We start from the raw sequence: 12,553 nt of genomic DNA on the forward strand, positions 1-12,553 counted from the left end.
CACACAAACACACACGCATTATTAAGTGTGAAACGGCAAGTAATACAACCAAAACAAAACAATTAAGCAACAAAACGTTTAAAATATATTCTAACATTTCAGCGCGATAATCTCCCGAGTGGACTTTGAGTTATCATTCTCAAGCACGTGCGTCCACGTCTCCCAAACCAGTGACGTCCAGCACCCGCCCACGAGTCACCGGCCCGGAGGTAGCGTCGCTTTGTGGGAGATGCGGAGAGAGGCGTTGTCCATCCCTCAAGAGAGACACGCCGAGGGTGGACGGGGAGAGAGGAAGAGGGAGGAGGGGATAGCATGGAGGAGGAGGAGGGATAAGGAGAAGTGAGGAGGATAGGAGGGAAGAGGTAGCAGGAGAGTTCCATAATGTTTGTCGCGTTGGGCTACAGAGGGTGCTCTGTGTGATATGACTGACGGAGAGGATTTAATAAAGAGTTTTTAAAGTTGTTGTCGTTGCGTCTGTGAACACAGTAGTACGCAATGGGGTGTGCGTTTTCTTGTTAAAAAGGCCGTAAAAGCGAACAATTCAACACCAAAAAAATGACGCGATGAGCGAAGCAAAGTGCCGAATACCCGAGCAAGTATTGTGCTTCTTTTGATCGATAAAGGGAGGTTGGGGGGAGGGGTGAGGCTGGAGGAGGGGAAGGAGGGGGATGAGAAGGAGGTGAGATGTAGGTGCCATCTCCTTGGCTTCAAAGCTACTTTGATTTTCCCTTCACCCCTCCCTCTCTCATCGCCGCTACCCACACAAGAAAACAAACTCACCACATTACTCACCACGCAGCACTACCTTGAAACAGCAACACGATCCACTAGGCAGGCGTTTCTGACAATAGCCCGTCTTGAGAGTAGGAGAGATTGGCCGACTCATAGATGGAGATGGCACTTTACACTGTGCGACCCTAAGAAAACTACAATTAAAAAAATACGTTTACAAAGGAACACTTTTCAAATGACATCATCATTGCAAGCAGCTTTACCAATGGGTCCGTAAGTGTATAGACCAGCACACGGGCTGATGTAGGAGAGTATGACCAGGAGCTCGGTGTACTAGCTGACGACTGGTACCACAGTACCTATGGGTGGAACCAGCATCAGCCTCTACACGTGCGCCCCACGACACCAAACGACAGGCCAGCAGACGCTCACAGCAACGAGCAGAGCGATGTGATGGTAAATCACGGCACCTGCGTCTGCTCCGTGACCTCCATGCCAGCGAGGCAGGACCACAAGAGACGGGAGTCGTGTTGGGGATGGAGAAGCCACGGGGAGACACGGAGTATGGGGAGCGTGGGGTGGAAGTGGGACGTGGTCTCGACCAGGGGTCGGCAAACAAAATAACAGGACGAAACATTATTTTCGAATTCGGCAAAACAAACGGAATCTTCTCAAGAGCCGTAATGCACTGTCTGGTGAATACGAGACGGTGCGGGTCCTTGGTAAATGAGGTCACGAAGCAGCGGTCCTTAAAGGGCCGCGTGTTGCCGACCCCTGGTCTGGAATAGGAGAGGATCATCAGTGGCGCTGCAAACTCGCAGAAGCACTGCGAGTCGTGGTTAAGAGACGAGTTGTGAGAGGAGAGACGTGGCACTCGGGTGTCTGCGTGTGCAGGGGGGGGGGGGGTGAGGAAAGGCGATGCTCCCCTTATAGGGGACGAAATGGAGAGCTGCTATTGACTCGCCGTCCCAATGCTGAACAATTACCCACAAACTATTCAATTGGAATTACGCAGAGCATAGCAACATCGCCTCCCGCTACTGGCAGACTAATGCACAGGGGCAACTCCCATTGGGGGTGCCCCAAGGCTGTAACCTACACATCAATCGTGGTCACCTGAAAGCGAAAAAGCACATTGCAGGATATCTCATCTGTAAAACAACGCGAGGCTTTCCTGGGTTAAGACGAGCCGAGTCGAGCGGAGCAATCAGGGCGATGCATGAGCGGTGGAGACACGGGTTGACACTGCAGCTTAATAATGGGGGGGGGGGAGGTGCTGGTGGTAACGTGCAAGTGGAGACACGTGGGGGACACTGCTGGTGGATATCTATAGGGGGGATGGGGGGGGTCGAACCGTCGAAGAAAGACCTGGGGCATAGGAAGGGTTCGGGGCGGGGTGAAATGGAAACCGGGTCGTCATCACGTGGGGGATGGAGCGTGCGGGTTTTGCGGGACAAGGGGACCTGGACACGCGTGGGGGGGGGGGGGAGGCACTGGGGGTTGTGGGGGGTAGAGAAGCCCGCAGTGGAATGGAAGGCGCAGGGCGGGGCCTCGGTATAAAAGTGGCCGAGTGGCCTGGGACTCGCAGCGCATTCCTCTACACTCGTGCCGGCTAAAACCTCGGACGGCATCGAGCGAGGGCATTGCTCTGCTGGCACCGAAATACAGACGGACGGGAGGAGCTCCGATACAGCACCATCAATCATCACCACTACTGTCACGCGTTTCTATCGCCGCTGCGCTGCTCGGAGTGTAGAGCTCGTGGTGGTGCATAGGTCGTGGTCGCACGAGCGTCAGGGTACAATGCCGGAAGACTTCGAGGTCGAGATGAGCTCCCCCGAGGAGGAGACTCAGGACCCGTCGGATCATAGCTGCGACGACGAGGGCTTTTCTCCACAGAAGCCGAAATCCGCGAGCGAAATCAGAAAAGTGAGGACCCGTACAACAAACAAAAAAACACGCAAACCTTGCCTCGTCTCTCACCGCCACCAGCGTCATCTCAGCAACGTCTCTGTGCGTCACTCACGACAAGGCGTTCGCGTTGGGCGACTACCCAACCTTTGACGGGCACGTTTATTGAATTGGGCATAACCATCATCAATTATCAATGCACTTCATCCAACAGTCTATTGACCCAGCAGTGGATTGTGTATCGATAATCAGTGTGTTTGATCATTGTTGATCATCAATGACCGATACACAGTATATTGATAACCATTGTATTGATTAATGATCGCCAATTAACGATACACCGCTTATCAATATACATCGACACTACATCTCTGATCACTGCACTTCATCCAGCAACATACCAATCGTCAATGATAAATCTATCAATCATCGATCCACTGCTGGATGAAGGCCACCCTCTCCAAGCCGTCACCGTCTCTGGCAGGCGCTGCGATGTAACGAGTCAGAGACGGATCCATCGCTTCATCTCCTGAAGTGGTGGTTGACTGTTGTTGTTGTTGTTATTGACGACGTACAATGTTGTGTGTCTGCAGTCCACCAAGCCCATCATGGAGAAGCGACGGAGGGCGAGGATCAACGATAGCCTGAATCAACTCAAAGCCCTCATCCTGGAGACTCTCAGGAAAGATGTGAGTCTAAGTCTCCCCTCTTATTACTTTGTATGTGTGTATATGTTGTATGTATGTGTGTACGTATGTAAGTTGGACTTCTTTCGCGCCGTACGTGCCAATCGGAGGTGCGGGTTGGAAGGGCAACATGTTAAACACAAAACGCAGTTCTAAAGAAGTGTGTTTTCAATCTAGAGTATTTAAAAGTTATTAGCTCCCACAATGGCTTCCTGACATCGGAAGGAAGAGCGCGTTCCAGACGGCCGCAGAAGCGCATCTGAAAGCGCGCGATGCGGTGGGCGTCTTGAACCACCTCTCCTCGCTGCAGCCGCAGAGACAAAGAGAGAGATAGAAACATCAGCGACATCACCGCCACACCAGCCGCACCAGTTCGCTGAGTTTGCTCAGACGATGTGAAATCAGCTCCGGGCTTGACGACAGTGCTAGGCGTGGTGGTGGTGGCGGTGGTGGTGGCGGTGGTGGCGATGTCCAGCTGCGACGTGGCCACACAGACTGCGATGCATCGCTTCACTTCCACGATTTCCAGTAAAACAACAAAAACGAACCCCCACTCGCTTCACAACAGCAGCGATCGTGCAATATAAAATCTCCGATCCGATCAATTCGCGATAATTTGCCCCGCGGTCTCACCGCACTGTGCGCTGCTAAGCGGGGTTCGGCTTGCCTCGTGTCGTCACCTTCGGCCGTCGAGGTCTCTCCGGGTTCCCCGGTTCTCGCTCATAACCATGAGAACGTCGTCAGCGTCGTCGTCAACGTCTTTTTTTAAACCCGGCGTTATTCCGAGTGCACTATTGTCGTCGCCGTGTCAATGCAATGCATCAGCCCGCGGCAGTAGATGTCACAGAACTGTTTCTGAATACGTGTTTATATGCCTGGCATCTCACCACCGTAATCACCAGTGTCAATAACAAATTATGTTTGGTAATAAATGATCTGTTTTAGAATATTCTGCCCATTGTACTAACCATGCCCACTATCTCACAATGTACCCCGTGTGTGTGTAGAGTTTAACATTGCTCGTAACGCGGGGTGCGCTGGGCCCGCTTTTTATCGGCGTTAGCGTCACACTCCACGGTGAAGCGAATTCATCACGTGGTTCACTAATGATGATGATGATCATGATGGAATCGTATATTTGTTCTATCAAGCGTTAAACCAATGCTGGACTTCAATGTGACCCTGTGCCCTGAGTCATACTATTCGGGGACACTTTGCGTTTTGACTTTGATCGTTTACAAATTGTTCGATGTGTTAACCATTTTATATCCCCCTGCCCTCGATCCCAAATCTCTCTAGAGCTCCAGGCACTCCAAGCTGGAGAAGGCTGACATCCTGGAGTTGACCGTGAAGCATCTAAGAAGTCTCCACCGGCTACACATCAGCGGTAAGCCGCACACGGCAACCAGACGATGTTGAGTGTCGTGCTGAACAATGCTCTACATTGCACGCATATCGTTTCTTTTGTGTCGTTCGCTGTTGTAACTTGCTGGCCCGCCCCTTGCTGGACATCTGCGAAGAAAAAATAGCTTCGTAGCGAATCGGATTTTCTCCTCCGATCTAAATAAAGATTCTGATTGTGAGACGCGTTTAGGAAGACGAACAAAAGCTGGCAATCCGAACGATCAAGGCAGCCTCGATCGTTAGCTCACGATTTTAATCGTACGAAGAAGCGTTACTCGCAGAGCGACGCATCACACCGGCTTGGGGAATCACCTCTCCGATTGCTTCACAGTAACAAGTCGCGATGCGCGTTACAGCTTTGCGCTGCTGTGGGTGGCATTGTGTCAGAGCGACTGGTGGAGCGGGTTTGTTCATCTTCGTGAAATCGTCAGCGCAGACCCGTATCGTGCCGCCTTACTATTGCCGGGAAACAGCAAGGAGTAACCCTGGCAGATCCCTTCCCTTGTAAAGTAACGGTGCACAGCTCCACTGCTGAATGGTGGCAACCCCACGTGGTGTCGGTCGTGGGGATGGTTTGATCATACGTCACCACGCTGGTTGGTGAAGTGGAGTTGGAGAGTGGGGGAGACACAGAACCCGTCCACATTATCACTCGCCACTGATGTCAGCCGTGGCCGAGAATCCAACTTTGATCCCTGGGTTCATAGCACGTCGCTAACGATGTCTCTCCTCTCTCTCCATCCTCATCTCCCTCTCCCTATCTCTCCCTCCTCCCTGCCTCCCTCTCTCTCTGCCCCCCGTCCCCGACCACCCAACAGCCGCCCTGTGCGCAGCAGACCCGGGCGTGCTGGGCCGCTACCGCGCGGGCTACAGCGAGTGCGTGAACGAGGTGACGCGGTTCCTGTCCACGAGCGAGGGCGTCCACGCGGCGGTGCGGACGCGCCTCCTGGCGCACCTCGCCGACTCCATGGCGGGCATCCCCTCCGGGGCCGGTGGGGGGGTCTCCTCCTCATCCTCCTCCGCCGCCGCCTCATTCTCAACCTCCTGCCCCTCCTCGTCACCGCTCGCCACTGTACCGGGAGGGAACAACCCCTTAGCCCTGCCGCTGCCCCTGCAGCAGTGCGGCGCGCTGCCCGCGGGCCACCCCGAGCTGTCGGGCCCGCGGCTGCACGAGCTGCTGTCCGTGATGGCGCGCGGCGAGGTGCAGCTCGTGTCCGCCGGGGACGGCCTCCTGGCCCTGCTGGTCCCGCCAGCGCCGGCCCGCAGTCCAGGGGCATCGGTAACCCCGGACTCCTCCTCCTCATCATCATTCTCATCGTCATCATTCTCATCATTATCATCATCATCATCATCATCCTTAACCGCGGCCGCGGTTCAACCGCCAACCCGGCCGCCGGGTCCCAAGGAGGTCCCACGAATGCAGTCTCGGCTCGCCCAGAGGCCGCAGCTGCGGGCCATAGCGACCGCGCAGGCCGTGTGGAGGCCCTGGTAACGCCATGGGGGGGGAGGGAGGGCCCCCACACCATGCCCCGTGCAGGCGGCTTCAGGACTTGTGGGAGTATGTGAGGAGGTTGCTGGATACGTGCGTGGACTTGTTGCCGAGAGGACTCAGAGTTGCGTTTCTTCGTGCGCGCTGTGAATTTGATAACGGTAGGGGCTGGTGCTGGGATAAACCCGCCTGGGAACCTGCAAGCGCGCGTTTGTCCAGAAGGTAGAAGTTTACAAGTTCCCAGCCTGTGTTGGTTAACCCCGGAGATAACTCTTAGAGACCAGGACGAGCCTCGTTTGCAATAGTGACATTAGCCTGCTGCCACTAAGGGGAGATGGTTGCTGCTGTTGTGTGTTTGTGTGTATAATGCCAATCGAGTCATTTGCGGATCATTTTTGAACTTCGCCAATGTGGACCCTGACGCTGGCACACAATGGCCTACTCTCGCGAAAGACGTCACGGGATCTTTTACGTCCGCAGCCAAAATCGACGGCGCGTGGTATTTTAAAGCTTAATGGACCACACACGGCAGTATTAGCCAGGGCGGCCGCTGGTTTCGAAACGCGAGCCTCTGCGACAGCAAACGCACCAGCGCCACTTCTAGGCCATGTCATAGCCGCTTGGTGTGCGAAGGGGAAGGGGATTCAATAGGTGAGGTGAGTGAATCGAGTTGGGTGCATTATATAATTATGTAGCCGCCTACATAATTCTAGAACAATCATTATTTGGCCAATACACCTTGTTGCCTTCCCCGCTACTCGTCTGTGGTCCCTCCTCCAGCGTAGGTTGCCTTCAGTAATTATCACCGCGGGATCTCGACAATGTCATTTTTGTTGTTTTAAACAGGGCCACTCTCGTGAGTGTGTGCCGATGCCTTACGTTGCCAAAACAATGCAGGAATAGCGACGTGGTAATTGCCGAGTAACTGCCGGAGCTGCTTAAGATCGCTTTCACCGTGGAATTTAAAAAAATCACACTTTTGTTCGATGATCGCCGTGAAACAATGCTGCTTCGACGAACCAAAATACAGCACGAGTCATCGTAAATAATTAGCCACGATCGATCCACTGCTGGATGACTACGTCCCCAAGCAAAGGCGCCGTCTCCATCCTCGCACCCAAGGCACGAGCTGATTTCACCGTTCCGTCTCCCCGGAGAGAGATGTTCCCCTCCGTGTGTTTAGATATCACCGTTCCGTCTCCCCGGAGAGAGATGTTCACCTCCGTCGGGGCTACCGCGCGAAATCGGCCTCGCGTGGCAGCACGGGACGGATCGCTGATCACGTCGCAAGATTGACGGGAGGAGGCCTTCATATAGCAGTGAATCGACCGTGGCTCATTGCTTTGACTGATGCTGTTTGACGATGATTGCAATTTATATATCGTGTTAAGTAATCTTATTCTATAAATTGTGAGCACGTGTATTAAATCACTGTCACCAAAGGGCATGGACACAGTTTCCCAAACCATATAATCACAACCATGCAATGCGAGCTCATAAACTACGTGCCTTGTGTGTGTGTATCGAGTTGTACGAGACCTTTATATAACTAGAGGTTGTAGGAGGTGATCCATGTATAGATATCCTATTAAAATTATCTGGGGGGAAATACAAAAAAGGTCAGAACATTCATTTAAAGGCTCTTCGCGTCTTCCCTCATTCTCAGCAACACCATAGATTAGTAGGCAATATATCTCCTTCACATATCTCGATGAGATTGTTTTATTAACATGGGGCCCTGTTTGAACAAAAAAAACCCTATGGATTTCATAACCCCCCCCCGCCCCTCTATCCACCCCGCCCTGGGAGGTTTCTAAATCCGTCGCTGCTCCTCTCTGTAAGAGGCGGAGCCATCACTTTCACACAACATTCAGTCACCTGTTGCGAACAAAGCATTTCATTACATTTGCGTAGGGTATCTATAAATGGATCAGCCCGCATCCTCAGCAATCACCATGAGCGCTGTGAGCGAATGTGATTGGATGACGCGGCGTGTTTTCGGGACGCGTTCGCCCAATGGGGGGAGGTTTAGGCTCGCGAGCCACGCGCCAGGCGCGGGCCTTGCCTGGCACGAGGCTAGGCCTAGAAACGAGTTCCACTGAGTCTCGCACTGGCCCCGTGACTTACGCTCGGATCACGAATGTTTCGTGTTTGCAATATGAGGTGAATCTGTGTTCTACTGGACCAAGAAATGCAATTTCCTATGTAAATACGCGTTGTTTTTTGATACGCCTGTTATTATAAATACTATTTTTGTATAATGCTATTTTTTATTGAATGTCGTGAAATTATATTTTATTAATGTGTTTGTTTAATATAAAAGAAATACATGGAAGGACAGTTTGTGGAATATTGTGTTTATATTGTTGTGGATGAGACAAACAGGCGACTGCCTGCATCGACACTGCACGCACAGTAACACAACTGCCCACACGTATGTGCAGCCCTATAATAATGTCATACTCTAACGATGTCAACTTGGAATACGCCGCAATCTCGTTGAGAGATAATGACTCGGAGGAGGCGATAGGAGGAACCACAAACGGGAAGGCAGCCACGTGGGGAGCAGACGCCAAATGTCCCCCCCAAGCTCTGCGGTCCTTTTCATATATTTTAAGGTGTTATCGGCCAATGAACGAGTGGTTACACGCGGGAGGAACCCGGAGCACCCAGAGAAAACTCATGCGTGCGAAGGGGCAACACTCGATCTCATACAGATGGAACAGCAGTGGTGGACAATATAAACACTCCGTCAACAATTGAGGCATGAAAATTAAAATAAAAGCGACCTTTCGACTTTGGCCTTACTGGAAAGTGTCTAATATATAATACATCAATTTTATGAAGTAACTTCCACTTTCAGCACCAATGTCAATCCACCGGTGTATGGAAAGGCTTCTCCGCACCAGTGTGGTTGAGAGTTTTCATCGGTTCAGATATCACTCGCCACTGATGGTAGCCGTGGTCCGGAATCGAACTGTGATCGCCGGCTTTATACGCTCGTGAGTTTTGTGAATCGCTGCGTCCACCCGATGAAGTCACAACAACTAATGCTGGACAGGAAACACAAGTGGCATGTCCACCTGCTGCTGTGTAACGGAGCGGCCGTACTATCGGGCTGCGAGGTTTCAGAGAAGCGAACTTCCACGGATTTCTCTCGACGTCACCACCGTGATGGAGGGGGCGGACGGGGGGCAGATGGCGCTGTGGTGGGGGGCAGCTTCGCTCGGCTGCTCAGCAGCGGGGGGCACCACTCCCCCCCCCCCGACAATCGAACTCCACCCTCCACCGACAACCCCAAAGCCCCTCACCCCGCTGCACTCCCCTCCCCCTCCAGTAAAACCCCCACAACCTCCTCCCCTCACCCCCACACCTCGCCACTCTCTCCCCCCTCACCCAACACCCACACCCCATGCCCACTTATCCCCCACTCAATCCCCCACTCCCTTAACCCTACCCCCACATCCCGCCCCCAACTCAAGCCAACACCACCCCCACTTAATCCCCCCCCAATGATCACCCTCCCCTCCCCCCACCGCAGCCAATCTCTGGTAGCACTCCGAGCATCATGACGGCGAGTCGGCTACTCGATGAGTGTCATCGATTGTGGTGCGTGCGACGTTGATCGAGCATCGAGATTGGCGGCGCGTGTTGCTGGCTCCGTCATCCGCGAGAGGGTCAACAGTCGTTCCCCATCCCGTGATCTTAAAATCAAACAAAATCTCCAGATTTTACGATATGCACATCACGCCCCCAGTATGTATAAGGAGAGAAGTCTGTGCTGCGTCTTATACTCCGGTGGGTGCTGTGTGTCTGGCAAGGTTTGTTTAACTGGGAGAAGCGGTGGTGCAGCGGTTAGCGCTACGCTGCGCTACGAACCTGACGACCCGGGTTCGATTCCCGCTCACTGCCAACACCAGTGACGATTATCTGAACTGGTAGTGAGCCTCCCCTAGGTCGACTCGGCCTCAAATGAGTACCTGGTGCGATGTGTAAACATCGCCACTAGGGAGACAAAGGCGGCCGGGCGTGGTGTTGGCCACCCACTCCCATCGTGTGCCGTGCCGGTCTTCAGAGGTGCTCGCTAACAGCACTTGCCCCTACAGTCTGTTAAGGCTATATGGGAGATCTTTGTGTCTTTGTTTAACTGTTACTGGCACCGTGCGAAAGTTCGGGTGGGTTGCGTCTTCCTCTCCGCAGCGTCTTATAATAATCATACGGCGCTGTAGAAGGATGAGACTGCGATGGTTACAAAGCCATACCAACGTGGCCGTATCTCGCTCACGTGGCTGTCCAGAGACGTGACGATCAACACAGAGACACACGCGGCGACACTGAGGGCGATAGTGTTCTCATGGACGGTTCGACTTTTTGGCCCTCTAAAGAGATTCGTTTCACCGACGCGATTTGTCAACGGCAAAGCGAGAATAGGAAATGTGTCACCATCGGGCAATTTGTGTAATAATGTTACCCCCCCTCATCCCCCCTCTACCCCCTCACCCCCCCTCTACCCCCCTCTACCCCCACCTCACCCCCCACCCTCGTCCCCCGGTGTGAGCCATGCGCCGCACAGGGGTCCACACAGCTGAGCAAACGCCTTTCTCTTTGACTGCGTCTCCACCCATCAACCACCGGGGTCCGTCATGCGCGAGGGGTCTGTGTGGAGGGGTGGGTGGACAGGGCTGGGGGTGTGGGTGGTGGTGGCTAGGGGGGGTATAGGGGGGGTGGGTGACGGACGTCTTTAAACCCATGCTATCGTTATTGGTCCAGCATCATCATCATCATCATCCTCGTACGCCTCCGTGATGATCGCAGACTACTCCCCACGTGTGCACGCGGCCCCTTTTGTCGATTAAATCCACTGCTGGATTTTAGGGTCCTTTTGGGGGCGGCTGCGCGAGTCGTACGTCTGAGATATTGTCGTCCGAATGACCAAGAGTGAAGCTGGTGAGCAGAGACGTGGGAAGCACAGAAGTATAGTACAACATTGGCTTTCGCTGCAACTCCCTCGGCTCTAATCGCATCGGAATCTCCGACGGCCCCATGGTTAACCTGTGTGTGCTTGCGTGGTGCTCACTCGTTCAATCGACCATCCAGCCTCAAGCCTTCTTTGCTTCCAGGATCTAATGAGAACGGGCACACTCCTGACGATCTTGTCATAGGGGCATCGTGATGCCATTGATCGATGGGAATGATTGCCAGTCCACGCTCTGAGCAATGCACCACAAAGCAACAATCACTTTCCCAAGACGCAAGTTGTTTCCCCCGAGTGTGCCAAAAACCAGCACTACTCGATTAACAAAGGCAAAGAAACGCTGTATAGCCTTTGACATAGTGTTGTAGCAAGTGCTGAGAGCGGGTAGCGCCTATGAAGGCCGGCACGGAAGACAACGAGATGGGTGACCAGCACCAGACTCGGTCACCTTTGTCTCCCCAGCGCTGATGTTTAATACACACCGCACCAGGTACTCGTTTAAGGTTGAGTCAAGCTAGGGGAGGCCCAATACCAGTTCATATTTGTAGCGTTGTTGGCCGTGAGTGGGAGAACCGATCCCGGGTGCTGGGTTGGTAGCGCAGTGCGCTAACCACGACACTACCGCTCCTACTAACACCGCTACCACCACCCCTGCCACATTCAGCATTAACACCACCTTACAAACACCGGCACCACTACCAAAACCCTGACACTACCACCACCGTGAACAACCACACCACACCCATCACCGCCACCTGCGACCACCACTTAGGCACCACCACCACCACGGGCCGTCGTACCCCCTTCTCACCTCCTCAACACCTCCTGTCACACATCACCGTGAGGGGCACCTCCATCCCTCCTCCTCAACACGGCCACGTCCACGACACCAAGAGACAGAGCTTGCCCCCACACCCTCTCGCCCTCCCCCCCAACCCCACACCAACCACGCAGTGGTAACGGGCTGCCGGGGAAAGTGCTGTTCTCGAGCACTTGCGAAGTCGGGCAGGCGTCCTGGCACACGACAGTGGTACGTGCGTGAGGCCACCACCACCACCACCGACCCCCCACAGCAGCCAGCTTGCCTTTGTCTCACCAGCGCTGCACGGTGTTGTATACCCCCAAGCAGCCCCAGCCAGGTAATCGTGATGAGACCGAGTCGACCTAGGGGCTCTGGATTGTCACCTTGCCGTGGATGTCGGCTGCGCAGTGAAACTAGAATGGAGAGCGCGTCACGAGCTGGGAGTCAAACCGTGGTCCGCGAGGTTCGTGGCGCCAGTGTGCGAACTCAACCCACGCTCTTCACGCCCCCAACACCATCGCGATTGGCGCCACAGCCACCGGTGGGAGTGCTGC

General features: G+C 53.8%; 1 protein-coding gene across 1 annotated transcript; it reads left to right on the plus strand.

Annotated features, from left to right (window-relative positions):
- The first annotated feature begins 2,322 nt into the window (after positions 1-2,322).
- Positions 2,323-8,615, plus strand: LOC116950493 (transcription factor HES-1-A-like). Its single transcript, XM_032968290.2, has 4 exons — positions 2,323-2,661; positions 3,237-3,332; positions 4,629-4,716; positions 5,552-8,615. The coding sequence occupies exons 1-4, from the start codon at positions 2,536-2,538 to the stop codon at positions 6,223-6,225; spliced, it is 984 nt and encodes a 327-aa protein (XP_032824181.1). The 5' UTR covers positions 2,323-2,535; the 3' UTR covers positions 6,226-8,615.
- The last annotated feature ends 3,938 nt before the right edge of the window (positions 8,616-12,553 follow it).

Source organism: Petromyzon marinus, chromosome 39, assembly GCF_048934315.1.
Source record: "Petromyzon marinus isolate PM22_M1 ecotype Great Lakes invasive population chromosome 39, UKy_Petmar_22M1.pri1.0, whole genome shotgun sequence".
Lineage (NCBI taxonomy): Eukaryota > Metazoa > Chordata > Hyperoartia > Petromyzontiformes > Petromyzontidae > Petromyzon > Petromyzon marinus.